Source organism: Pipistrellus hanaki (assembly GCF_964339955.1).
Source record: "Pipistrellus hanaki genome assembly, chromosome: 15".
In the NCBI taxonomy this organism is placed as follows: Eukaryota; Metazoa; Chordata; class Mammalia; order Chiroptera; family Vespertilionidae; genus Pipistrellus; species Pipistrellus hanaki.
In genome coordinates, this window is record NC_140517.1 from 5,227,080 (window position 1) to 5,254,991 (window position 27,912).

The 27,912-nt window shown below is 41.4% G+C and overlaps 2 protein-coding genes across 9 annotated transcripts in view; one reads left to right on the plus strand and one right to left on the minus strand.

The window, feature by feature from the left end:
- The window catches only part of NLRC5 (NLR family CARD domain containing 5), a 213,857-nt gene that overhangs the window by 114,155 nt on the left and 71,790 nt on the right, over positions 1-27,912 (plus strand). The gene's annotated exons all lie outside the window — the stretch shown is intronic.
- Positions 46-27,896, minus strand: PSME3IP1 (proteasome activator subunit 3 interacting protein 1). The gene is made up of 7 exons (XM_084861306.1): positions 27,655-27,896; positions 15,919-16,060; positions 15,363-15,461; positions 14,835-14,957; positions 11,147-11,279; positions 4,608-4,672; positions 46-407 (listed from the first exon to the last, which is right to left on the minus strand). Exons 2-7 carry the CDS (start codon positions 16,046-16,048, stop codon positions 190-192), a joined length of 768 nt encoding a protein of 255 aa, XP_084717432.1. The 5' UTR covers positions 16,049-16,060; positions 27,655-27,896; the 3' UTR covers positions 46-189.

Here is a 27,912-nt window from a genome sequence, read left to right on the forward strand (position 1 = left end):
GAGGGGCGGGGGCCGGAGTGGAAAGAGAAACCAGACACAGGCGGGTGCCGGCACGTTTTTAGACGGGGTTAGAATGCCACGGTGTGCACAGGAAGCAGGCAGAGACGGTTTCTGAGGGAGGCAGCGCCTGCAGGCAGAGGAGCCATCTGTCTGCTCGTGGGGGGAGCTCCCTGGATCAGGACAGGGAAGCTAGGGGGCCTCGAGGAAGCTGTTGGTCCGGAAGATGGAGGAGACGATCTTGCCGGTGGCGTTGATGGTGCCTTCGCTGTCCGAGCTGGACTCGGAGTCGCTGCTGCCGGAGTAGGCGCCCAGGCCCGGGAGGATGCCGATACAGACCGCAGCCGAGGGGCAGTGGATGGAGGGAGCGCTCAGGGCCGTGCTTCCGAGAGCCACGCAAGACGAGGCTTCTGCAAAGGAGGAGGGAGGACTTTAGCTGCATCACCCCCCTCCACAGCTGATGGTCTGCTCTCCATGTCCACGCACTGTGCCGAGGGCTTTACCATGGAAGCCTCCCTGTGCCGGCGACACTACTGCCCCCTCACCCTCTAGCTCGCCTCCTCCTTCACACCTGGGAGCGGAAGCCACGGCCAGGGAGCATGCAAGACAGAGAGCGGGGAATGCCACCACGTGGGCCGAGGCTCTTTGGCCCCAGGACACCCCGTTACACTGCCACCTTAGTGACGGAAAGCCTCAATCTAGAGAACGCAGGCCTTAACGATTGAAGGAAAAGTCAAGAGGTCCACTCCTTCTTCCTTCTAAGCGTTCCCAGCCTCAGCCATTTCAACAACCTGCCATGCAAGTTTTATCCCTCATTCTACTGGTGAGGGAGGTCAAATGGCCTGCTAGGTTACAGGCCACTTGGAGGAGAAAATGTTCAACTAAATCTGAATAAAAAAACTCATGTACTAAAGGATTCCTGAGCTCTTCCCTGCAGAGGAAGAGCTGAGTTCAAACTTCACCATCTCAACTGACAAGCATACTATCTTCTAGGCCAGTGGTCGGCAAAATCATTAGCTAACAGAGCCAAATGTCAACAGTACAACAATCAAATTTTTTCTGAGAGCCAAATTTTTTAAACGTAAACTTCTTCTAATGCCACTTCTTCAAAACAGACTGGCCCAGGCCATGGTATTTTGTGTAAGAGCCACACTCAAGGGGCCAACGAGCCCCATGTGGCTCGCGAGCCGCAGTTTGCCAACCACGGTTCTAGGGTTTGTCTTATCAAAGCCCGAACTAACAGCTCATGTAAATATGGAAAGGATACATGGTTCCTAGTATATAAAATCAGGGGTAAGCAAGAAATACACTGAAAAGCTGAGAGAGATCTCAAATGGCCCCACAGAGAGTTCAGGACTGGAATATATCTCCTTATCTTACTGGAAGGTCTAACAAGGGGGGAAAGCTGGGAAGATAGGCAGTGTTAAAACAGGGAGATGGAGAAAAGTGGACTGAGAGCTGACAGTGACTGCGGGAGTTACAGGTATTTGCCTCTACAAGAAGTAGAGGCAAATACTTGTAACAACTATCACAAAAACTTTCAAGATATAAAGAGTTCTTCTGAAATCAACCAACAGCCAAATAGAAGAGTGGACAAAAACATGAACAGTCCCAGAAAAAGGAGCAGATGAATTGTAAACATGGGAGAATAAATAATATATAAGAAGGGAACATATGGGGAACAGTCACCTTTATATATTGCAGGGGGAGGGGACACGGCAGTTCAGCAATGTCCTTCAAACTTATACATGATGTTCTTATGAGAACATTCCCTGCAGCACTGCCGACAGAAGCAAGACTACAGACCGTCGAACGTCCACCGATAGGGGATCATTTAAGTAATGGACTACTATTCAGTCACCAAGAGAAAAACATCTGTTTACTGGTATCAAATGGTTTACAAGACACGGTGCTAAATGAAAAAGACAAGGGTGCGTTTAGGTTATAATTAGTGTGTGTGTGGTGGGACATGCCCAGGTTTACGCATGACAATGTCTAAAAATAGACATTAAAAATTGGCAACAGGGGCTGCTCTGGGGGGAAAAACCACCTCAGTGTTTGGGAAACAGGAGACACAACTTTCTACTCCACACTCCTTTGTCCCTTTAGAATTTTCTATTTTGTGCATATGCTACCTATTCAGACAAAACTTTTTAAAGGCAAATGCAAAAATCCAAAGAGCATCCTGGGCCTCTTAAATTAGGGAGGGACAGTCCCCCGTGTCTGTGACCACGGGCATCCCAGTATTATAGCCAGGAGAGCTGGGGACCACTGGACAGTCTTAGAGACAACAGGGGTTGCTTGTCTATATTCTCCTCTAACCACGAGTCTCCAGAGGACAGGGTTCTTTCTCCACCATGCCATCCCCTGGGCATACAGCACGGGGCCTGGCACAGAGCCGGCCGGTGTCTACAATGTGTGAGAATGCAGAAACATGTGTTCAAGACACAAGAGTTTCACTGCAAATGGCAAAAATCTTTTTTGGGGGGTGGTAATGACATTATACTGTACGCCATTCACTATTTGAACATTGACTGTGTTACATTACATATACAATGATACTTCCCGTATTCTGTTAGAAAAATATATAGGATATGAGTCAGTTACTTAGAATAATAACTGTTCAGTGAGATGTGACATTGTGTAAGTATTTCAGGGTGACTTTCAGAGATAGAAAAGAAGGACCAAGTCCAGAGTACCTGTGAGGACCGGAGCTGGCGGAAGGGAAGAGTGGAAGGCAGCCACAGAAAGGCAACCACAGATCTAGAACTCTGGCGTCAGCAGAGTTTAAGCCAAAAGACCAAATGTCCCAATTATCTAGGAGGCTTCAGGAAAGAAAAGAGAAGACGACTCTGACAAATTTCATTCCAAAAGCAGTTAACAGTCCAAAGAGAACAAAACGGTGTCCTCTGATCTCAGCCATTTGGTGAAGTTTCCTGCCAAATTCTGCGTTTGCAGGACCACGTTGTCACAGCAAATTAACACTGAAAATTACTAACAGAGAACGTGCTTGGGATTCAGACAGCTGCGTGACTTGAGAGTAGATGGGGTCAATGAGTGCATTCTGCAGAGCTGGAGCCCAGAAGCTCCAGTGGGGAAAGCCTGACTCTTCTGGGGTCCAGGGGGGCAAATCCTCCTATTGCTGAGGACAAGACCCTGGAGCAAGACACAGCAGCCGTTCTTCCTGTGTGGCCTTAGCTCCCAGCAGAAGAAGGCATTTCTTGCCCGGCTTCCGCTGTAAGAACGGAATGGGGAGGAAGAAGCATTTAGAATGCCAGAAAAGATGGCTCTGAGCACATGTCTGCCTCACTGTAAAGACCCCACACAGTTTTCCTTTCCACTGATTCATGCAAATACTTCCTACAGAGACTAAGCACCAGATGCAGAGCTACGAATTACCTGGCTGACATATGTTCAAGATTCCCATGAAATATACACACTATACACTTATGCTATTTAAGCAACCACAGTATATTCTTTCTGAAAAATGATACATGTATAGGATTAATATAACATCATAAGTGAAAAAAATGGAAGCTATCTAAATGCTCATAAATAAAAAAATGGGATAAATATACTATGTAAAACCATAGGATGGAATACTAGACAGCCTTAAAAAGGGAATGAAGAGGCTGGCTGGTATGGCTCAGTTAGTGAGCATCAACTCATGAACCAGAAGGCCACAGTTAGATTTCCAGTCAGGGCACATGACTGGGTTGCAGGCTCTATCCCCAATGTGGGGCATGCAAGAGGCACAATGATGATTTTCTCTCATCATTGATGTTTCTCTCTTTTCCCCTCTCTCCCTTCCTCTCTGAAATAGATAAAATAAATAAGTATATATATATATATATATATATATATATATATATATATAAAATTTTATTTTATTTTATTTTTTTAAAGTCAACTGTACAGCAAAAGGTATCAGCAACAGTTGGCCATTACTGGTGCTCAGTAGATACCTATTTTAAAATGACCATTTTTTTTTTAGAGAGAGAAAATGAATTAGGCCCATTTTATGGATGACCCACTGAGTTTAGCTCAGACTCTCAAGCCCACAGGGAGTCAGGGGTAGAACAGAAAACACTCCTGAATTTCCCCTTCTTGATCCAGCACACAGGATACACTCACCTTCACTTACAACTGTGCCACTTAATGCAGTGTCAGATTCGACCACATAAACCTAACTACCAAAGAATGTGGAGTCCTGGAAACTGTATTAAAACTAGGCTCAATCCGATCCAACCACCAGCAGGAGCCAGGCATTCTACCTCTCACTGGTAGCATGCCAGGTGAAATCAAGAAACTTGACATTTGAGGAAAGCAGAGACAAACGCTTTGTGAGAAGAGGTGATAGGACCAGGGCTTTGTACGCGCTCCTAGGGAGCACAATGGCCACTTGTCAGTTCCACGGGTGTCTAACACAGTGCCTTTGCAGGGCAGCTGACATACTCGGGTATAAATCCTGTCTGGTAAAAAAAAAACTTGGTCAATTAAGTGTAGGTAGGCCTGCTGTGAGATAAATGCAGTCTTTCATGAGGGCAATGCATTCCAGCCCTTTACTATGTGTATTAGGAGTCAAGAACGAAGTGGAAGCTGCCACCCACCTTGATTCTTGTCATCTGGGTCAGGGTCCGATTTCAGCCTTTTTACGCTGTTGCCACTCTCTGAGCTGTAACAGAAAACATGGTGATGTGAGCTAAGTCCAATCTCGAGGATCAAAGCTTTGGGGACAGGCGCTCCAATAACCATTTATGTGTCTCTGAGGCAGCCTCAAGGAACTGGAATGATCTGAAATAAAAAGTCTTCATTTCAGAGTCTCCCTCCGGTTATAATACTGCTTATAAAGACAACTTAAAACCCTGACCAATGCAAGGGGTAAAGTGTTATGTATACAACCATTTCGTACACTTCAGATCCTTTGTTGTCCTCATCATTCATCTTGGATAGAACCATAGGTGGGTTTCAAGACTATCTGGACATGTTCATAAGTGACAAAAATTTAGTTTTAAAGTTATTGAAGACCAAAGGGAACATCTTTAGTGATATGTTAGAGATTCTGAAAGTGACCCAAAAGGCCTTCATTAAAAGATCATCCACACAGAGTACTTCAATGAGGAAGAAAATAATTCAGGAAGGAAGGACTTAATTCCAGAAGGAAGGAATGGTGGGGAGGAAAAAAAAACACACACCAAAAACCTGGCAAATACAAATATAAATCTAAACACAATGTTGTCTAAAAAAACAACAACAACAAAAATCATCTAATTTGTGGTGTCAAACATGATCATACTAAAGTCCTAAGCATGTAAGAAAGGAAGAAGGTGATTGTAGCTAAAGTCCTAGGGTTGGTGTATAATTTTGCAGGGAAGTAAGATGGCTATTTACTTTAGGTTTCCTAAGTATGCTGGTCAATTGCAAGGTTAGCCATCAAAAGAGTAGAAACAGAATACCTAAACCCAAACTAGTAGGAAGAAAGAAAAACTGAATGAAGTAATTTTTCATCTTAATTTTTTTAAAGTAAAAAGAATACAAGAAAAATAATTCTTTACAGATAAATAACATTAAGACAGTAAAAACTGTATCACCCTGGCTGGGTAGCTCAGTTGGTTAGAGCATCATCCTGCTAGGCCAATGAATCAACCAATGAAGGCATAAACAAGTAGAAGAACAAATCGATGTTTCTCTCTCTCCCCCTTTTTTCTCTCTCAAACAATTTTTTAAAAACTATCAAAAATCCTAATAAATACAAACCTACCAGTAAAAAGATATCAACAGACTAAATTTTAAATCTGCTACATATGACACACACCTAAAAACAAAATGAAATAATTCCAGATAGAGACAATCAGAAAAAAACAAGCTAACAACTTTAATGTATTTGAAACAAGACAAAATGGGTGAATTCCCAGAAAATAGAACCAAATAAAACTGACTCAGAAAGATATGAACTTAGTCCTATAATCATAAAAATGTTAAAAGGAGGACAAAATGATTTTATTTAGTTCTATTGGGTCGGCAACTAAGTAATTGCGGGTTTCACACATATATGGCTTCAGTTGAATTTTTAGGTTTGCAGACGTAGTACAAATGTAAAACACATTTTGTATTTGATAGTTGGCTATTCAGCTGTTAATAAGTAAAAAAAGTTTTTTGATCTGTTTTGTAGTTTTTGTTTGGCGTTCGTTGAAAAATGGAAAATCAAAAGGAACATTTTCGTCATATTTTGCTTTTTTATTTCTGCAAGGGAAAAACGCATCACAAGCTCATAAAAAGTTATGTGCTGTTTATGGTGACGAAGCCTTAAAAGAACGGCAGTGTCAAAATTGGTTTGCCAAATTTCGTTCTGGTGATTTTTCACTCAAAGATGAAAGACGCTCTGGTCGTCCAGTTGAAGTTGATGACGCCCTAATCAAAGCAATAATCAATTCGGACTGTCACAGTACAACACGTGAGATTGCAGAGAAGCTTCATGTATCACATACATGCATTGAAAATCACTTAAAACAACTTGGCTATGTTCAAAAACTCGATACATGGGTTCCTCACGAACTGAAAGAATCACAGTTAACGCAACGCATTAGCAGCTGCGATTTGCTAAAGAAACGTAATGAAAATGATCCATTTTTAAAACGACTGATAACTGGCGATGAAAAATGGGTTGTTTACAACAATATCAAGGGGAAAAGATCGTGGAGCAGGCCAGGTGAACCAACTCAAACAACATCAAAAGCTGATATTCATCAAAAGAAGATTTTGTTATCAGTTTGGTGGGATTACAAAGGAATTGTCTACTTTGAACTCTTACCACCCAACCGAACGATCAATTCTGATGTCTACATTGAACAACTAACGAAATTAAACAATGCAGTTGAAGAAAAGTGGCCCGAATTGACAAATCGAAAAGGTGTTGTATTCCATCATGACAATGCAAGGCCACACACATCTTTGGTCACTCCGCAAAAATTAATGGAGCTTGGTTGGGATGTTTTGCCACATCCACCATATAGTCCTGACCTTGCACCATCTGATTACTTTTTGTTTCGATTTTTACAAAACTCCTTGAATGGTAAAAATTTCAATAATGATGATGATGTCAAATCGTACCTGATTCAGTTTTTTGCTAATAAAAAACAGAAGTTTTTTGAACGTGGGATTATGATGCTGCCTGAAAGATGGCAAAAGGTCATTGATCAAAATGGGCAATACATTACAGAATAAAGTTATTTAGTTCCATGAAAAAATTGTCTTTGATTTTCTTTAAAAAATCCGCAATTACTTAGCTGCCGACCCAATACTAAGCTTTCAAAAACCAGAACCCTACCAACTTATATACACACACTCCTGAAGAGAAGGAATACTCCCTAAATCATTCTATGAAGCTTGTTTTCATTTTCATGTCAAAATCAGATAAAGCCAAAGTTGGTTTGGCTCAGCGGTAGATCGTCGGTCTGCAGACTGAGGGGTCCCGGGTTCGATTCCGGTAAAGGGCATGTACACTGGTTGCGGGCACATCCCCGGTGGGGGGGTATGCAGAAGGCAGCTGGTCGGTGTTTCTCTCTCATCGACGTTTCTGGCTCTCTCTCTCTCTGCCTTCCTCTCTGTAAAAAATCAATAAAATATATATATATTTTAAATCAGATAAAACTGGGGGGTGGGGGGTGATATACAGGCCAGTCTCCCTCAAGAACATAGATTCAACAACTGATACAAAATATGAGCAAAACAAGCCAGTGGAGTTAAGAAAAATAACACTATATCATTGCCAAGCTGGGTTTCTCACAGGAAGGCAACATCTATAAATTTACTTTTTCACTGTAACAGAATAAAGAAAAAATTATTTGATCATCTCAAAAGCAGAAAAAGAACAAGACAAAATTTAACAGTTAATGGTTACAAAAGAACCTCTTATCAACCTAAGAACAGAACTTCCTTAACTTGCTTGCCAAAGGATATCTGAACAAACAAAACGATCAATGCTAATCTTAGAAGTGAAAGTTATAAACATTACTAGAGGCCTGGTGTACAAAATTTGTGCACGAGGGAGGGGGGGGGTCCCTCAGCCCTGCCTGCACCCTCTCCAATCCAGGACCCTCAGGGGATGTCCATCAGGATCAGGCCTAAACAGGCAGTCGGACATCCCTCTCACAATCTGGGACTACTGGCTCCTAACCACTTTGCCTGCCTGCCTGATGCTCCTAACTGCTCCCCTGCCTTCCTGATCTCCCCTAACTGCCTCTGCCTCCTGTCTGATTGCCCCTAACCACCTCTGTCTGCTGCCTGATAGCCTAACCTCCTCTGCCAAACGGCCTGGTCACTACTAACTGCCCTCCCCTGCTGGCCAGGTTGCCTCTAACTGCCACTGTTTGGCCCCCACTACTGTGGCTCTGTCCAGAAGCACATCCGGATGGATGTCCAATCCAATTAACATATTACCCTTTTATTAGTATAGATGTTTAAAACTAGAATGTGCAGAGTTTGTTTCTAACGTTTTACTGGCGGTCCCAGCCAGTGAGGTAAGATAAGAAAAAGGAATTAAAAAACACAAGGAAGCGAATAAATCTGTCCTTACTTACAGATGGTAACTTTCTACATAAAAATTTCAAAAGAATCCACTGATAAGTTATTAAAGTTATTAAGAGCTGGTGGCTGGATGGAAATATTCCATTGACTGCATTTTTACACACCAGCAGCAAAAATATACATAAAATACTTAGGAATAAATTTAAGAAAAAATGTACACAACTTTTTTTTTCAATATACATTTTTATTGATTTCAGAGAGGAAGGGACCAGGGGAGGGGTGGGGGAGGGTAACATCAATGATGAGAATCATTGACTGGATGCCTCCTGCATGCCCTCCAATGGGGATTGAGTCCACAACCCAGGTTCATAGGCCGACACTCAACCACTGAGCCACACCGGCTGGGCTGTGCATAACTTTTTTGAAAAATAATTATAAGACTGTATAGAATGGGATTAAAGAAAATCAATAAATGTAGATATATGCCACGGACAGGAAGACTCAAATCCATAAAGATCTGTTCTCTCTATAAATTTATCATTCAATTTAAATAACATTCCAATAAAAATTTCAATAGAGATTTTTTAAAAACTTAAATCTAAAATTTATATGGAATAAAGTGGCCAAGAATAGATATGACTTGCCTGACCAGATATCAAGATTTATTATAAAGCAACAATAATTACCCAGAATGGTATAGGTCTAACAGATCCAAGGACAAGAAAAAAAGACCCCTCAAACAAACCGATATATGTATGGAAACTTGTTATAAGACAGAGTGATATTAAAGACACCTTGGGGGAAGTGGGGGGAGTACACATATTTAGTAAAAGCTGCTAAAAAATTGGCTTTTCGTTTGAAGAAAAAAAATTGAAATGGGATCCCTACCTCATACCCTTCACAAAAATCATTAACAGATGGATTCAAGACTACCATGTGAAAGACGAAACTCTAAATTTTAAAAGAAAAACTATCTTATGACCTCAGATTAGGAAGAATTTGGTGAATAAAATACAAAATGATGTAACCATAAAATACTGGTAGATTTGACCACCTTCAAATTGTACAAATTTCCGGTTATAAAGTAAACAAGTCTTGGGGATGTGATGTACGATCTGGTGACTAGTTAGTAATACTATATTGTACAGAGACTAGTTAATAATATGTATTGTGTATCTGAAAGTCCCTAAGAGTAGATTTTAGTTCTCATCACAAGAAAAACATTGTAAATATGTGTGGTAATGGATGTTAACTACACTTAAATAGACTCCCAGACTGACTCACTGCAAACTTACTGCACCAGAATGTGTGTGAGGCTTAGAAGCCACATTAGCAAACGCCAAGTGATTCTAATAAACCCAGGCTGGAAACATTAGGAACACCAGCCCAGGAGACTCATTTATCACCTTTCTACACAAAGTAACAACAAATGATGCAGTTTCAAAACCTTGCTACACAAAGTAACAACAAATTAGCAATAAATGATGTAGTTTCAATATACGCATGTCACTGAGCACACTAAGGACCATCAGGGAGACAGTTATAAGACCCGTTCTGCTGGCTGCAAGACACTGCCGAGGTAACTGCCCACTATAAAGCCCTTTCTTGGCGCAATCCAGGAAAACGGACTCAGGCCCAATCCTGAAAGACACTGGGCCAAGCAGGAGAGCTTCTGGGAAAACGTGCAAGGAATAATTCATAGCTCGGGCAGTGAGCCCTCTTCAGGCTGCTGATCCTCCTCCCTCTGCTGCTATCTTGTAACGACACTTTTACACGTAAACAATGTTCTAGAACATCTGCAGCAGATGAATGGCGTGCCAAACGACAGACTGCATCAACATACTCCCTTCAATACATATGGCTGGCTGACCATACACCATATTGATTTTCCTAATGGACTGCACTTAAGAACTTTCTATCACTTTGCCCGTGGTTTGGTGCTCAAACTGAAATGACCAGATTTAATCGCTTTGGTGCCGTTCAGGATTTGGAAGGGAGCAATCAGGCAGAGCCCAGCCAGGCCTGTGCCCAGTCACAGGGCCATGTTCGTGCAGCCACAATGCCTCTCCCCGTCCGCCTGTCAAAGTCCTAGTCATCCTCACTACCCAACATCTCCTCTCTAAGCCTCCCTAACCTCTCCAGCAGGAGCACACACCCCCGCCGGGCAGCCTCAGGTGTGTCCTCTTCCCTGCTCTTCTTTTGTAGACTCTGCTACCTCGTCTGCCTAGAAACACAAATACCCGACTGTTAAACTCCGCCTCTCCTATTATTTTGTGACTTTGAATAAAAGTTCTCAAATTCTTGGTCTCCTCGCCTGATAAGTCATTTGCACTTCATGCACTTGTTGAAGAGGCAGAAGTGAGATCATGCGCAGAAAGCACTCAGCACAAAGCCAGGCGCCCAGCAAGTGCCCGCGGCGGCAGAGTGGCCGTTATTATGCTGAATCAATGGTCAGAGACCCGGGTCAGAGGCTGCGGACCATACCAGATGGGGAAGGGGAGAGCCAGGGGCGGCTCCCGAGGGAACGTCACGGAGACTCACGCTGAGCTCTGGCTACCGTCCCGAGAGGCATTGCAGAGGACACGGCGAGAGGGAGGTTTAAGGTGTGCAGGTGTCGGCTGACCTCTTATGCTTCACAGCTCCCGCCAGCAGCTTGGCCTGGGAGAACTTGTTCTTGCTTTCTGCGGGCTTCACGGCCACTTTCTTCTCCACTTCCTTCTTGTTTTCTGGAGAAATCCCAACCTTGTTGAGATTACTGTGAGTTACAGGTTAAGGGTCAAACTCAGCAAGAGGAGGAGCTGTGCCAGAACAATGATAAACTGGAAAAGAATGCAAACCTAATCCACTAGCACTCTGGCTCTGCCAAGTAATGCTTAGCCTTGGTTTAAAAAAGACCTATGATTTATTCTAACAGTCAAATCCAGCTGATTTCAAGAAAAATGAAGGTGAGCACAGAGGAAGAAGGCAAATCAAGCATAAAATCATATGGGCAAGGGATCTTTTTCCCTCTGATTCTCTATGAAAATCTGAGTACAGCCAGAAAACCTGCTGCTACTGAAGACAGTTGATATCATGCTCGCTGGGGAAAACAAAAAACCTTAAGGAATAGAAATGCAACAGGAAAAAAATATGGCTTCCCTGAAAATGTTTGCTTTGCCAATCTTGCAGAATGTCCTAGGACTATTAATGGCATCAATCTTAGACACGGCGAAGACTGCCTCCCACTCTGCTGGTGCGAGGCAACATCAAAGCCACTGAAGTTCGTTCAAAAACAGGGCGTTCGTGTGGATCAGTCACCACCCCCTCTCCTGTCACAAGCCTCCGGAATGCGGACCTCCAGAGGCCCAGGAACCAGCTTTACATACCGCCTCAAAGTGATTTTACCAAGAACCCTGTGCACAGACAACACAATGCAAGAACCAAAAAGTTCATTTTGAAGCATATCCTGTTCCTGGTAGCATCGCTTTTCTCATGCTTGATGTCGATCTCTGGCTTCCAAGGTCTGTCACTTTCTTTTGCCTACCTGCCTCCTCTCTACCTTCCCTTTCATTCTCTCACAACCTATTATGCAATAGATGAGCATTCCAACAGGGTGCCGCTCCTTGCTCCTTACTTAAGACGCAGGCGAACCTTCTTGGAACAATAGTGACATCTAGTGCCCAAGGAATCTGAGAAGCGTACTGCATTATCAACACCAAGTGGTGGGGATGGGGTGTATGGTCTAAGCTGTTTTGTCTTTAAACAATGGAGAACACTGGGTACCAGAAATAAGGAAAGTTTCATTCTGATCACTTTCCAGGCATTATCTCTGTTCTTATGGACACTAGGTACCTTAAATATTTGCACTATTCAATGGGGATTATGCATATAGCTCAATACTCCTGTGAGTTTCGTCAGTTTCATGTTTTTAAGGTCATTATGAGAACAGACAGGATGTTAATACTAAATGTTCATCCTTTTTTAGAATAAAAATGGAGGGAGAGACAGACAGACAGACATGAATTGGGTGCCTCCTGAATGCATCCAGACCAGGGATTGAACCCACAACCCAGGTATGTGCCCTGACTAGGAATTGAACCCGAAACCTTTCAAGGCACCAGAGGGCACTCCAACATACCAAGCCACCTGGCCAGAACTGTTACTGTAATTTTTAAATGCATTAATAAACAGTTTAAATTTTTTTTTTTTTTTAATAATAATAAAAATGAGCCCTACACGGTTTGGCTCAGTGGATAAGAGTGTTGGCTTGTAGATGAAAGAGTCCACATGTCCAGGTTGCGGGCTTGATCCCCATTGGGGGTGTGCAAGAGACAGTGGATCAATGATTTTCTCTCATCATTGATGTTTCTTTTTCTTATCCTCTCCTTTCCTTTCTGATAACAATAAAAATGTATTTAAAAAAGAAAGAGTATAACCCATAGACACAGACAATAGGGTAGTGAAGGCTTCGGGGGGGGGGGGGAGGTGGGAGAGGGGCAATGGCGGGGGAATATGTAATTCTTTCACAAAAAGATTTATAAATAAAAAAGAATAAAAGTGAAAGAAACAGATTTTATCTTTCTAGTTTAGAATGCCAAAACCCATGAGCATGCTGTGATTTTCCCCAACTCCAAAATTAAGGAATAGAAACTCAAAGAAAATTCTTAATATTAAATGTTGAAAAATAAAATAAATTGGAATTAGCACAATAAAAGTACTCATGTATTTATAATACCAGGACAAAGACAAACAAAAACAAACACAAAAAAAAAAAAACAATAAAAAAAACACCTTAGCCGAAACCGGTTTGGCTCAGTGGATAGAGCAGGGGTCTTCAAACTATGGCCCGCGGGCCACATGCGGCCCGCAGAGGAGTCTGATCCGGCCCGCCAGGTTTTTTGGGCAGTGAGTGCAGCCGAGGTGTTACAGTAGGAATTAGTAGTTCATATAGTCCGGCCCTCCAGCTCTCTGAGGGACCGTGATCTGGCCCCCACTTTAAAAAGTTTGAAGACCCCTGGGATAGAGCATTGGCCTGAGGACTGAAAGGTCCTGGGTTCGATTCTGGTCAAGGGCATGTACCTTGGTTGCGGGCACATCCCCAGTAGGGAGTGTGCAAGAGGCAGCTGATCGATGATTTTCTCTCATCAATGTTTCTCTCTATCCCTCTCTTCCTCTCTGTAAAAAATCAATAAAATATATATTTTTTAAAATACTTTAATTTTTTTATTCTTTTAAAGTGAAGAAAAGTGTTCATTCTCTTTTTTGGGGGGGAGGCGGGGAAGAAGGGAGGAACATAGTAATATTATTTTTGATCCATATCCAAAGCATAAGCAATTTTTTCCTGTAAGTCACGCTCCTATAAAATGCTTTAAATACTACACAAAAACACCTCAAATTTTGATTTTGCCTTAACCAGTTTAGATCAGTGGATAGAGCATGGGCCTGTGAGCTGAAGGGTCCCAGGTTTGATTCTGGACAAGGGCATGTACCTTGGTTGCGGACACATCTCTAGTAGGGGGTGTGCAGTAAGGGGCATGTAGGAGGCAGCTGATCGATATTTCTCTCTCATCGATGTTTCTAACTCTCTATTCCTCTCCCTTCCTCTCTGTAAAAATCAATAAAATATTTTTTTTAAAAAAGAATTTTGATTTAATCAAGTTACATTTGGGATGTCTATTAGGATATCCAAGTGGATGTTAAAAAGGCAATACTGAGCCAAAGCAGTCATCTTTGTTGTTGCTCTGCTCCTATTTGGGGACAGATAGGGAAGGTTACTAAGGACAAAGAAAGCTGCTAAACATTTTATTTTAAAACCCAGAGGCCAGTTTTTCCCCTAGATGAGATTTACTGCAGAGCCCGTCTGTCTCAGAGCCTAATCTCAAAAGGATATATTATTAGGATTTAGGCCTTTAGTTAATTCTAAAGGATCTGGACTTCTGATTGCACCAGGTTCTTAAATGCAACATAACTTAATGAATCAGTACCAGTTAGTTATTCAGTCATCAAAATACATCATTGGAAGGGCCATCGTGGCTCAATGTTTGAGCATTGATCTATGAACCAGGAGATCAAGGTTCAATTCTTGGTCAGGGCACATGCCCAGGTTGTGGGCTCGATCCCCAGTATGGGGCGCACAGGAGGCAGCCAATCAATGATTCTCTCTCATCATTGATGTTCCTCTCTGAACATCCTTTCTGAAATCAATCAAAAAAGGGGCGCTCCCATCCTTTCTGAAATCAATAAAAATAAAGACCTTCATTCTATTTATTAAGAAACCAAAATCGTAGATGTTGATGGGAAAACTGACACCTTCTCTCAAAGTACAAAGGATATTCTGTATTCCTTCAGTTCTTTCAGTTCTTCTTCTCTTCGCTGCTTTTCTATTAATTCCTGCTGCCGAGAAACCTCATCAAGGAAGTTGGTCTCATCTTCATCTAAGCCTCTTACCATGTTTTCTGAGGAAATAATTTAAAAAGGAACACTTAGCACGCTTAAGGGAAAATACAGTCAGATAAGCTTTTTCCTTTTCCTCTTTTTTAATAAACAGCAGATACTTCAGGGGATTGGAGGAAGGATTTTGTAAACACCATGGCTTTGGAATAGATAGCATGCCATCAAATCTAGGCATTTCTCCCATTACTAGATATTAGCATAGAGTGAAAATGGGCATCTGGAGCTCTAAGCAAAATGCTCGATGTGGTCTAGAAGGCAGAAGTTTGTCTCTTTCCCAGCAAACAAGCATTTAGAGACTAGATAATCACGGCAGTTCCATGGCTAGTTAGGACAAGTGTTGCATGAGGTATACGTGCATCAAAAAGCCCCCACCGAGACCCTTGGACTCCGTGCTTCCTGAAGCTTACTGAATTTGAACTGCTCCTCGTACTCCTGCTGCTTCCTGTCTTTCTGCTCCTGTAGCCTTTCATATAGCGACCGTGGGTCATACACCTCCTCGGGACATTCTGAAAGAAACAGGAAGGGAGAAAGAAGGGGGGTGGGGGGGTTACATACTTTAGAACTCTTTCATATTATTTTGGAATCACAAAGGAACATAAAGACCAAGTCAAGTCCCTGCATGAGCTGAGGGCAAAGATGACACAAAAATAGTACAAAGTCCACAGCTCCCCTTTGGAACGCAGAGCCAACTGTCAATGTCAATGTCAATGTCAATGTCTCAGCTGTTCAGATCCTACCCTCCTGTCTAGATAGAACAGACTAGTAGAATCGCCTGGAAGACAGTGGGGTAGAGTGAAAAGGGGAAGGACATGATTAACCTGGCTCTGCTTCCCACTGTGGGGGCCTAGCACAGGCTCCTTCACCCCCTGAGCCTCAGTTCCTCTAAGGAACTGGTACCTCCTCTGCGGGTTTGTGGTGAGGATTAGCACCATGATGTTAATGGCCAACTGGAAGCTCACGTACCTTCTGGATCCTCAGGTTTTCGAACTTTCTCCCATTCTTCTTGCCTCCTCTTGCGCCGTTCGTCTAGTTCTGCCTCAGTCACAAACCTCTTTTTGATAACAAGGTTACCATCATCTCCTCCATCCATCATGGAACAATCGGTCTATGGGAAACAAACAAAATATTTCAAGTGAGAACTGCAATTAAAATTCCACAGAGAAACAAGGAGATTTAGCTCTCTCACCCAGCAATGGATTACCTCAAAATTCCCTTCGACCCTGAGTTGAAGAAATCCTCAAATAGTTTAACTTATAGGTCACTGATAAAAACACTTGATTACATTTTCCCTAATGTATGAAGTAGTTTTAACAACCCTAAGTTATCTACGAAGTCAGCAAGAGGACCTGGAATAATTCCCATTACACGCTACCCCATAGTAAATCTTACACTGCAAATATTTCTGTCTCTCTGATCTAGACCAACTGGCCTCCTGGCCACTCTTTTTCCCAGTTCGCACTGTCCTTTATTTCTGTGATATCTGATATTGTTCTTTCTTGAAATTCCTGTTTCAGGGACATCACACTACCTCGATTCACCTGTTCTTATTTTCGAGATGGAAAAACTCGGCTATTCAGGGAGCCTTAGAGATCAAGTCTGGTCTATAAAGCAGGAAAGTGATCTGCCTCGAGGCACACAAAACATGAATGGAAAAAGTGAGACTAGAAGAACCCTGATGTCCCAGCTTCAGAGTTACTGTGTTCTGCATTACACTCAACTCCTCCTCCATCTCTTTCCTGATCTTCCTTCCTCAAATTCCGTAGCTGTGCCACTTGGTTCTACCTTCAGTCCTTCTGTTTGCTCATTCCCACGATGACCTCAACCACTTTATCACTTCTTGATGCAGAAGACTCCCAAATCCCAACCTATATACCTCTAGCTGAAACTCTCCCAAAGGAGGGGGAAAGGGAATGAGGATATAGAGAAGGGGGGAAGGAATAAAGATATAGAGGAGTGTGTATTACTTCTTTTAAAAAAAATTTTTCTAGAAACACCACATGACCTCACTCATTTATGGATAATAAAGAACATTATAAACTGATGAACCAAAAGATAGATATAGAGACAGTAAAGCAACAAGCAGACTGTCAAATTATAGCGGGGAGGGGAGGGAGATCTGGGGGAGATAAGAGATCAACCGAAGGACTTGTATACATGCATATAAGTACAACCAATGGACACAAAACTCTGGGGAGTGAGGGTATGTATGGGAGGGGCGGGCAATGTTAAAATATGTACACAGACAATAATTTAATTTAAAAAAATAAATAAAAGTTGAAAATTAAAAAAAAATGTTCTGCTTTTCTTTGCTGGTGTCTTTCTTTTTGAAGAACTGTTTTGTGCTCTTCACAGAATCACATGCTATCAAGGAAGTACACATTCTGCACTACTGGCACATCGATCCAATGTCCATTTCAAGTTGATCCCTAATAGCCAAAATAACAAGTCTACTGGTTGCATGAAAATAAAGTAGCAATCACTTACTGAGCTCCACCGTGTACTGAAAGCTTTTTATGTATATTATCTCGTTTACACTCACAATGACCCTATGAGAAGTATACCTCTTTACCGAGGAAGAAATAGAGGCCCAGACAGTTAGTCAGTCATCTAAGGTGATAAAGCTGGTGGACGGTAGAACTGAGATTCAAATCCAGGCCTGACATCAAAAATTCTTACCCACTTCACCACGCCCCTTTCCAGAAACCAGGGCTCCTGGCTGAAAAGCACATGTCCATTTCAGCTTTCTTCCTAAATCAGATTCCAGTGCTGAGAACTTGCAACATTTTTCTTTAATAAAGATGAAAAAGAAAGCAGAGAAAACAAATCCAAACCTTCAGAACAAGAGAATATTCTCAGGCTAAGCCCCACTGTTACTGAAGTTCAGTTGAGTGTAACAATGAGATTTTTTTTTTTTTTTAATTTACTAGAAAGAAAACTAAATCAATTGACAGAAGCTGTAGCTCCCACCTAGAAACCACAGCCTGGACGCTTCTGATTTTGCATCACTCCATCTCTCCTCCCAGAAGCCTGTCATAGAAACAGAATTATGCAGTCTCTGAGCATGCCAAACATTCCTCCGTTCTGCAGAATGACCTCTTGTGAAACAGGAGCCAGCCTTTTCTTAAACATTCCTGGCAGAGAGTGTCGGCTATGAATGACGCTAATGGATGAGAGATATACAGACCCTCAATCCCCCTCCTTATCCTCTATTAGCTGCCGCTCTCCTTTCTCTCCCTACATTGGCAGTCTGGTTTCTTCCCCTCGCCCTTACTTCCTGGTAAATAACTCAGTGGGGTGGGTCCTTACCACTCACAGAATCTGACCCTCCATCTGGGATCTGAGGTTTTCATCCAACTCATATTTAAAAACTTCAAGATGGGCCACCACAATCCCTCCAAGAGCAGACCTGACCGACAGTATAGTTCTTCCTTAAACTCAAATTTTGTCTCCCTACAAATTCCACTCATTGGTTAGATCCTCCAAGGAAGAAACAAAAGTAGCCAAAGCTTTTTTCAACAGGACAATACTTCAGCTCTTTGAAGACAACGCCCACGTTCCTCCTATTTTATCACTTTTCTGGGCCAAACATCCCTAGTTCCTTTAATCTTATAAGTGGAGAAAAATAAGTGTCTCAAAGTAGTGACTTACTTTATCAGGTTGCATATGATTTAAACCTGGGAAATAATTATTAGAATCTGGTAATGCCACTGGCACCTCTACTCTAATTATACATTTTTAAAAATGAAAATCTATATAAATAAAAGGCAAGTGACCGACCATAGGTCAGTCCCACAATCTCGTACATATGATGAGCACTGGCAATTTAAAAATAAACATTGACTCTATATGCATGTGTGATGCAAATAAAGCTTTCGGAATGGATATTATTGAAATTCTCTGTGAAATGATTTGTAACAGATCTATTATTGAAGTTACCTTTGGAAATAGTATATCTATAGATGATATTAAAAATATATCTAAACATGCAATTCTTTGTCCTAAAAATGAGCATGTTCATAAATTAAATGAAGAAATTTTGGATAAACTTGATGGACATTTTCACACCTATATGAGTGATCACGATTCCAGTGATTCAATGGATGATGCCGAAAAGGAAAATTTTCCCATAGAATTCCTTAATAGTATTACTCCTTCGGGAATGCTGAGTCATAAATTAAAATTGAAAGTAGGTGCAATCATCATGCTACTAAGAAATCTTAATAGTAAATGAGGTCTTTGTAATGATATTAGATTTATTATCCAAGGATTGCCACCTAACATAATCGAAGCTTAAGTATTAATAGGATCTGCTGAAGGAGAGGTTGTTCTGATTCCAAGAATTGATTTGTCCCCGTCTGACACTGGCTTTCCATATAAATTAATTCAAAGACAGTTTCCCGTGATGCCAGCATTTGCGATGACTATTAATAAATCACAAGGACAAACTCTAGACAGAGTAGGAGTATTCCGACCGGAACCCATTTTCAGACATGGTCAGTTATATGTTGCTTTCTCTTGAGTTCAAAGAGCGGGTAAAGTATTTACAACTTTAAATACTTCCCTTATGATGAAGTATTTAAAGTTGTAAATACTTCATCATAAGGGAAATTAGTTAAGCACTCTGAAAGTGTTGTTACTCTAAATGTGATATATAAGGAGAAATTAGAATAAGTTCAAACAATTTATCAGTCATTGTTTTTATCAATGTTGTTTTTATGTGATGTTTTTGTTTTTATGTCATGTTTTTATTATTTATTAATCAATTTATATATTTTCATATACATTTTACTAATTTTCTTTCATCTCTGATACTTCTATTATAGAGAAAGGGCAAGTAGCGATATTAAAATATTTCTTCTAATTAATTTCCTTTCAATGTGTATGAATCCATACACTAGGCCACTAGTAATACATATTAATACTGAGAGAAAAAAAAAGCAACAAAAAAAAAAAACTCCCAATAGGCCAAAATAAAACCTGGAGTCTTACATGCTTTCTTCTAAATAAGAACTCAGAGACTCTTTAAAATTTATTCTTATAACACAAAATTAAGAAAGGAAAATCATTTATTTCATGACCTGAATTTCTAAAAAGAGAAGCCACTACCCTTCATTTAACTTTAACAAAGATCCCTGAAACTCAGGGACAAAGCTTTTAGGATGTCAAAAGGGTTTGAACTTGAAACAGAAACTCTAGAGCAGTGATTTTCAACCGGTGTGCCACAAGAATTTTTAAAACATGTAATACCTGACTATTTTAGTCAGGGGTACTGACCTCTTTTCCCTTAGATTGTCAAATAAAACAATGACAGTAGCCAACACATAGCTGTCCAGTGTGAATGAATTAAAATTATACCTATTTTTTGTCAGATCAACAAAAAATATGTTTTTTGGTGTGCTGCAGAATTTTAGAAATTCGTTTAAGTGTGCCATGAGATGAAAAAGGTTGAAAATTGATATTTTAGAGCAGTGGTTCTCAACCTTTCTAATGCCGCGACCCTTTAATACAGTTCGTCATGTGGTGGTGACCCCCACCCATAACATTATTTTCGTTGCGACTTCATAACTTTACTTTTGCTACTGTTATGAATCGTAATGTAAATATCTGTTTTCTTAAGTGATGATCTTAAGTGACCCTGCTAGCGGTTCTCAACCTGTTGAGAACTGCTGCTGTAGATCCTAAGAACATCGGAAAACACAGATATTTATGACGCCCCAAGTGAGGAAGGGATCACATCAAACCGAGAGGAAGGAGACATATACTTACACTCCCCTTTTCCTCACTTTCTTATATAAGTTCCATTAGACCTCTTTTTAATCCACTCTCTCCTTTCTTCCTTTTCTTTTTTAAAGAGAAGAGTCCTTTCCTTTCTAAACTATTCCTTTCAGGGCCTACTCTTGCATTGACTACTGCAATAGCATTCAGTAGTCTCCCTGTTTCTACTCCCAGCCCAATCACAACCATTTATACCTCTCCTACAGCACTTGTATCCATTCATTTTATCATTCATGACTGTTCCAACAGCTCTCTGAATCCACAGTGCTTATTAGCACAGTGTCTGGCATATATTAAGTGTGTAATAAATACAAATTGAATAAACCAACCATAGAGGATCGGAAGAATGCTCTCACATAAATATTTCTAGATGTTGTCTGATGTAAGTTATAGAGAAGGATAGACATTAAATAAGCATTAGCTGAGGCTTCTATGTCCCACGGGGAATTCTATTCAAACACCATACGATTTGTAAAGTAGGAAACATAGGACCAAAAATTACTAGTAAATCACTTTTATTATATTTGATGTCTTCTTCAAGAATAACTCTCACTTCTCGCACTTCATTTCAACAGGTTGAAAAATGCTCTTTTACATGGATTATTAAGTATTTCCCACACAAAGCATTTTTCTTTGAGGAGTCCAAAATTCATTCACTGTTTATTCTGCAATAAGGAGTTGAAGAGTACCTACAACTCACTGACCTCCTTCTGGAAATGACAGAAAAACCGGAAGTTAAAGTATTTATTTCTAATTCCTACTGCCTAAATTTTCACAAGTCTCATTTCTCTCCTTTGTTTGCTAGAATTGAAAACAAAACAAAACATAAACAAACAAAACCTAGGGTCCAACTATAAAGAATCCTGTGGGAATACCTGTCTTGTCCTTACTGTGTTTAATTTTAGAAAGAATGTTGTCAACATTCCTTTATTCACATAACTTTTTTCTTCAAGGTGACCTGAGTTAAATGATTAAACTTGACATTACATTATTTTAAAAAGGAATAAGTTCTTCAAAAAGAGAATGGAAAAACCATATCAAATCACTTTGTCCAAACCTGAAGTTTCAAACTGATACAACTAAAGAGCATAGTTTTCACATTTGCTTGACAGCCAAAAAAAACAAAGTACTTATATTTCAAGCCAAAGTAACCGTAATACACTGATCTACTGTGTTTGCACAGGAGACTGTGGTATTTAATTTCCAGGTTGGTGGGACAAAATGGATTCAGTGTCTCACATAGCATGACACACAATTTTTAAAATACAAAATTTACATTGCTGCACACAAAAATAATTGTTACTGCTGAACTAAAAAATTTTTCCACTTGGCTAGTGCCATGATACAAGTTAAAGAGATCTGGTTTCCTATGGAATTCAATTTTGTAATGGCAGACTACTTTAAGTGTTTGCAGCACTGACCACCATACACTCTAATTCTAACATTAGTTAGCAAGTGTAAAAGTACATTGGGGTAACTCTGTGCTAGGGTGTTTTAAAGCTTCTCTTTTTGAGCAGCAAAAGCAACAGAATACACTTTCCTTTAAATATATATTGTATATGTGTGTGTGTGTGTGTGTGTGTGTATATATACATATACACTAGAGGACCAGTGCACGAAATTCATGCACTGGGGGGTTGGGGGTGGGGGTGAGGAAAGGGTCCCCCAGCCCAGCCTGCACCTTCTTGCAGTCCAGGAGCCCTCAGGGGATGTCCGACTAACAGCTTGGTCCCACGGGGAACAAGCCTAAGCCAGCAGTCAGACATCCTTAGTGCGGCTGTAGAGGTGGGAGAAGCTCCCACCATGGATGCTGTGCTTGCCAGCCGTGAGCCTGGCTTCTGACTGAGCGGTACTCCTCCTGTGGGAGCACACTGACCACCAGGGGGCAGCTCCTGCACTGAGCATCTGCCCCTTGGTGGACAGTGCACATCATAGCAACCAGTTGGCCCATCATTAGGTCAATTTGCATATTAGCCTTTTATTATATAGGACTTTTTTTTTTTTTTAAATTGATTTCAAGAGGAAGGGTAAGGGATAGTAAATCAATGATGAGAAAGAATCAATGACTGGCCTCCTCCTGCACACCTTCCACTGGGGATGGAGCCGACAACTTAGGCATGTGCCCTGACCAGGAAACAAACTGTGACCTCCTGGTTCATAGGTCGACATTCAATCACTGAACCACACTGGCCAGCCAATACACTTACTTTTTGTCAATATAATTAAGCACTGCTCTTTCTACATTTCTACCCTAATGTTCAAGTCACAACTAAACTAAGAGGAATTCTCCATCTGGCAAACTCAGCCATATTATAAATAAAGACTGCTTTCTGGCCATAAGGCTCTTCTACCAGCTACAGTAATTTCCAGTAGATCAAGCCAATTTTCCCTGTATTATAAAACTTCGGAGAATGACAACTACTAACAGAGAACACTCTGTTAGTATTTATTAGTAGACCAAGTAATAGTCACTCTTCTAACAATGACGCTTATTTAACATACCCTAGTACCAAAGGAAACTAAAAGAACCTAAAAATGAGGGTACAACATAGCAATTTAATTCATATTTAAAATTTTTATTATGAAGAACAATCGGTATAACCTCCCTATCATCTAGGCATTTAAAAAACACATGCAATGAAGTCATTTTTCACCATAGCTGGTTTGATTCAGTGGTTCGAGCAATGACCCACAGACTGAAGGGTCTCGGGTTCGACGATCCTTGGGTCCCAACCCCAAATGGGGCGCATGCGGGAAGCAACCAGCTGATGTGTCTCTTTCACATCAATGTTTCTCTGTCTCTCCCTCTCCCTCCCATTCTCTTAAAAAAAAATAAATAAAATTAAAAAAATAAAATAAAATAAAATAAAAAGAGCCGGGACCGGTTTGGCTCAGTGGATAGAGCGTCGGCCTGCGGACTGAAAGGTCCCAGGTTCGATTCCGGTCAAGGGCGCGTACCTTGGTTGTGGGCACATCCCCAGTAGGGGGTGTGCAGGAGGCAGCTGATCAATGTTTCTTTCTCATCAACGTTTATCGACGTTTCTAACTCTCTGTCCCTCTCAATTCCTCTCTGTGTAAAATCAATAAAATATATTAAAAAAAAAAGAATATTTATAAATAAATAAATAAATAAATAAATAAATAAATGGGGGGGGGGTATCCTGAGGTGAGGATTAACAACAGAGAATTATTTTAAAAAACACACACCTATATATGCATTCATCTTCCCGTAACATGAGAAGTGAGTCTCGTTTATACGTGCATTTACCTGAATTCATCTATATACACTGAAAGAAAAAAAAGAGAGAGCTTTAATTATTGGTTCCCTAACTCATTAGTCCACAGAGCCAAATATCAAAAGCACAACGATTAAAATTTCTTTTGAGAGCCACATTTTTAAACTTCTTCCAACGCCACTTCTTCAACATAGACTCGCCCAGGCCATGGTATTTTGTGGAAGAGCCATACTCAAGAGGCCAAAGAGCCGCATGTGGCTCGCGAGCCGCGGTTAGCCGACCACAGCCTTAGCTGATCCTCAGTTCCCTAGTTCATGAGTGCCTCTCAGTGTACAAACACTTCCCTCACTGTGTATGATTCTAATATTAGTTGAATCTGTTACACATTGTGACTCCTAAATGTAAACCAACTACTTCATCTGGGCTCACAGGAGAAAAATAGCATCTGTCCCAAAGCTGGAGAAAACCTGGCCATGCTGGAATTCTGCTACGCTGGTATCCCTACATCCATCATCATGCTTCCCTAAAAGGTTTCCAGGGTAGCTTTGATCATTTTGCATCTGGGCTGGCTTTGGAACCTAACCCACACTAAATCATACCTCCCCTCCCCCAGGCTTTATATAACTCCTCTCAAGATCAAATTTTAGGAAAAGAAAGAAGTAAAGCTTTGCATTACACAACCACACATGAGGTCCACTAACTCATTCAGTTGTATTTTTGAAGTAAATCTTTACAGGGGACCTATTCTGTGGAAAGCAGAGTGCTAAGCACTAACCTGGCACTCTATTATTTAATAAGTGAGACGCTCCATTATTAAATAAGAGGAAGAGATGAGGTTGGCACAGGAGCAATTTAGAAAAGCAGAATAAGAGTAAATGCTGTAAGAAAACAGAAGCTTAGAAGTTCAGAAAAGGCAGACTAGAAAAGTATGAGAGAAGCTTAATTTTGATAGTAATGTGACAGTGCAGTGAAAAGTGTGGAAATTTGAGACATACAAAGAAAAATAATCTGTAACTTGAGATTGCCTGAGATCACAAATTTCACATTCCAAAATCAAAACGAAAGGGTGCTTTTATTTCCAGAAATGGCTGAGTGAGGTAATTGAGGCCAATCCTGTACTTCTATGATAAAAAATAAATTAAATAGCCCTAGCCGGTTTAGCTCAGTGGATAGAGCCTGTGGACTGAAGAGTCCTGGGTTCGATTCCAGGCAAGGGCACATGCCCGGGTTGCAAGCTCCCATGCCCAGTATGGGGCATGCAGGAGGCAGCCAATCAACGATTCTCTCTCATCATTGATGTTTCTATCTTTCCCTCTCCTTTCCTCTCTAAAATCAATAAAAATGTTTTTTTAAATTAAATTAAATAACAGGAAGAAATTTCTAAAATAATTCTTAAACAGAAAAGCTAACAAGATAGTAAAGAATTTGCCCAAACCCTATATGGTTTGGCTCAGTGGACAGAGCATCGGCCTGTGGACTGAAAGGTCCCAGGTTCGATTCTGGTCAAGGGCATATGCCTTGGGTTGCAGGCTTGGTCCCCAGTAGGGGGCGTGCAGGAAGCAGCTGATCAAGGATTCTCTCTCATCATTGATGTTTCTATCTCTCTCCCTCTCCCTTCCTCTCTGAAGTCAATAAAAATATATTAAAAAAAAAAAAAAAAAAAAGATTTTGTCCCAAGTCCAAAACCAGAAATAAAGCCATTATCCAAACTTGTTTTCATCCTAAGGGTTTCTCTGACCTTAATGCTGTTGTTTTGGTGACTTTGTGAAGCAAAAGAAACTAAAGCCAAAATAGGATGTGAAGTCTGATAACCATCTATTTATTTCTCCATGTGAATTTGGTACTCCAAAGAACACCTTCAAGGTAAAAGTGAACCGGAAAGAAAAAAGAGCATAAATAATGAGCAACAGAAACAGACTCAAAGGGAATTCAGACAGTAGATTTAAAACATTCAGATTATAAAACAACTACGTTTATCATGTGTAAAGAAACAAAAACCAAGCCTCAAAATGAATAGCAGGGAATAAGAAGCTATAAAACGTGATAGAACACATTTGAAAAGAACAAATAGAATTTCATGGATAAAAACACACAGTAACTGAATTTAAGATTTCAATGGATGAGTTTAATAAAACATTAGAAATAGGTTAGAGAATTAACGAAGAAGAAATTATCTAGAATGTAGTATAAAAAAATAAAAAGAAAGTGAGAACAGAGTAAAAAGGCCTATGTTAAATGGGTAAAGAAGATTAAAAACAATGGGCAGAAGCAATAGATGGATATAAAATGGCCAAGAATTTGACAGAACTACTTAAGACACTACACCACAAATCCAAGAAGTCTAACACACACCAAACAAATGCAGAAAAACCAAAGATAAAGGCTGAACCATCTTTAAAACACTCCATAGTGAAAAGTGAAACGGATCCCACTTAAGAATGAAGTGAGATCCAAAGGTAACCCATAGTGAGCGCGCTGAAATCGCTCAATTTAGCTGCCACACAGGTGTAATTCCACTATGGCTGAATCTATGGCTGAACCATGCACTTGAGTTACTTTGTTTACCAGATATGTGGTTTTCAATTTCTGAAGTGGCATCTTGACTCTAACCAAACATCAAGATTCTTAGGTGGTGAAAGGAAAGACTGCTAACCAGGTAGAAGGTCTTGAGGTCATTCTTTCTCTCTAAAAACCACACAAAAAAATTGCCCGCTGGGGTAAAAGGCACCAAGACCTCAGGTGAGAAAGATAACTGGCCAGCCGCTGCTCTCAGACCCTTACAAATTGTTAACAGCTGAGCTCAAACTGTTCTTTAAAGACTATCTGAGCCGCTTTTATCTCAACTCAACTTTGTATCAAAAAGGAAGCAGTGTCCTCCAAACCATTTTATGGGGGTCCCTCTTAACACAGCCAGAAACCGAACAGCTGGAGAAATCAGCAAGTCTCCCCTCCCAGCTGGTACCCAAGCAGTCACTGGGAAGTCTGACCACCAGGCGGGCACCTGGTTTTCTGCGTCCCACTCCAGACCTATCCAGTCCAACTATCCGAGGGATGGGGTCCGGGAATCTGCATTTGCAAAGGGCCGAGGAAGAGCTGGTTTTCTACTCGTTTAAGGACCGCTGCCAACATCCTCCTCCAACCCCGCGCGGACGTGGGCATCCACGTGGGCCACCAACTCTCAAAAAACAACGTGCTTCCACTCTCGGTCTTAGTGGCTTAAGTTTTCTGCAAAAACGAGCACGCTGCAGCGACTGGCACATGGTATGTGATAAAATGTGCTTCCCGTCTTACACTCACATGTTGTGGAAAATCCATTTCCAACCGGGCATCCCCCACATCTCCCGAGGAGCCGGGAGCCGTTCCAAGCAAGACCTCAGGCACAGAGCCCGCTCCTCGCCGGGTGCAGGGCAGCCAGCAAGCAGCCCGAAGTCCCCATTCCGCTGGAAGCCGTCAGGGATCCTCACGGACTGGCCCTGGAGGCCACCCCGCGCGCGGGCTCCCTCGGCCCCCCTGCAGGCTCCCCTCAGGCCGGGCGCTGCAAATCTCTGACCAAGAACACTGGGCGAGCGCACAGACTGAGGACAGGCCTGGCCCCTAAACCTCAACTCCGACACGGCCCCCCATGTCCTCGGCGAAGAAGCCGGAGCCCAGGTCTCGCAGCCTGGCCCGGGCCCAAGGCCGCACTCACCTACCAACGCGCGGGAGGCGGGACACCCTCTCCTCGGCAGCGCTCACCCCGAACCGCAGCCGCCAACGCCGCTTACTCAGTTTAGGGGTTAAAAATAAATAAATAAAAATAAAAAATAAAAAAACAGAATAGGAAAATAGCCTTCGCTTTTTTGTATTCCCTTTGACCCTTCAGGGCTTCCTGTTCCTCGCCGCCACAACAAAAGTCCACCCGCTTCCGGCGGCGAAACCCAATCCGCGACTCGCTTCCTCCCCAGGA

What these genes read in the sequence shown, in the direction of transcription:
- PSME3IP1 (XM_084861306.1), bottom strand. Translation starts at nt 16,048, where the DNA reads ATGATGGATGGAGGAGATGATGGTAACCTTGTTATCAAAAAGAGGTTT. An exon ending in AAAACCTGAGGATCCAGAAG is followed by an intron (nt 15,462 to 15,918) that starts GTACGTGAGCTT and finishes TGTTTCTTTCAG; the next exon opens with AATGTCCCGAGGAGGTGTAT. An exon ending in CCCAGATGACAAGAATCAAG is followed by an intron (nt 408 to 4,607) that starts GTGGGTGGCAGC and finishes CCTCCTTTGCAG; the next exon opens with AAGCCTCGTCTTGCGTGGCT.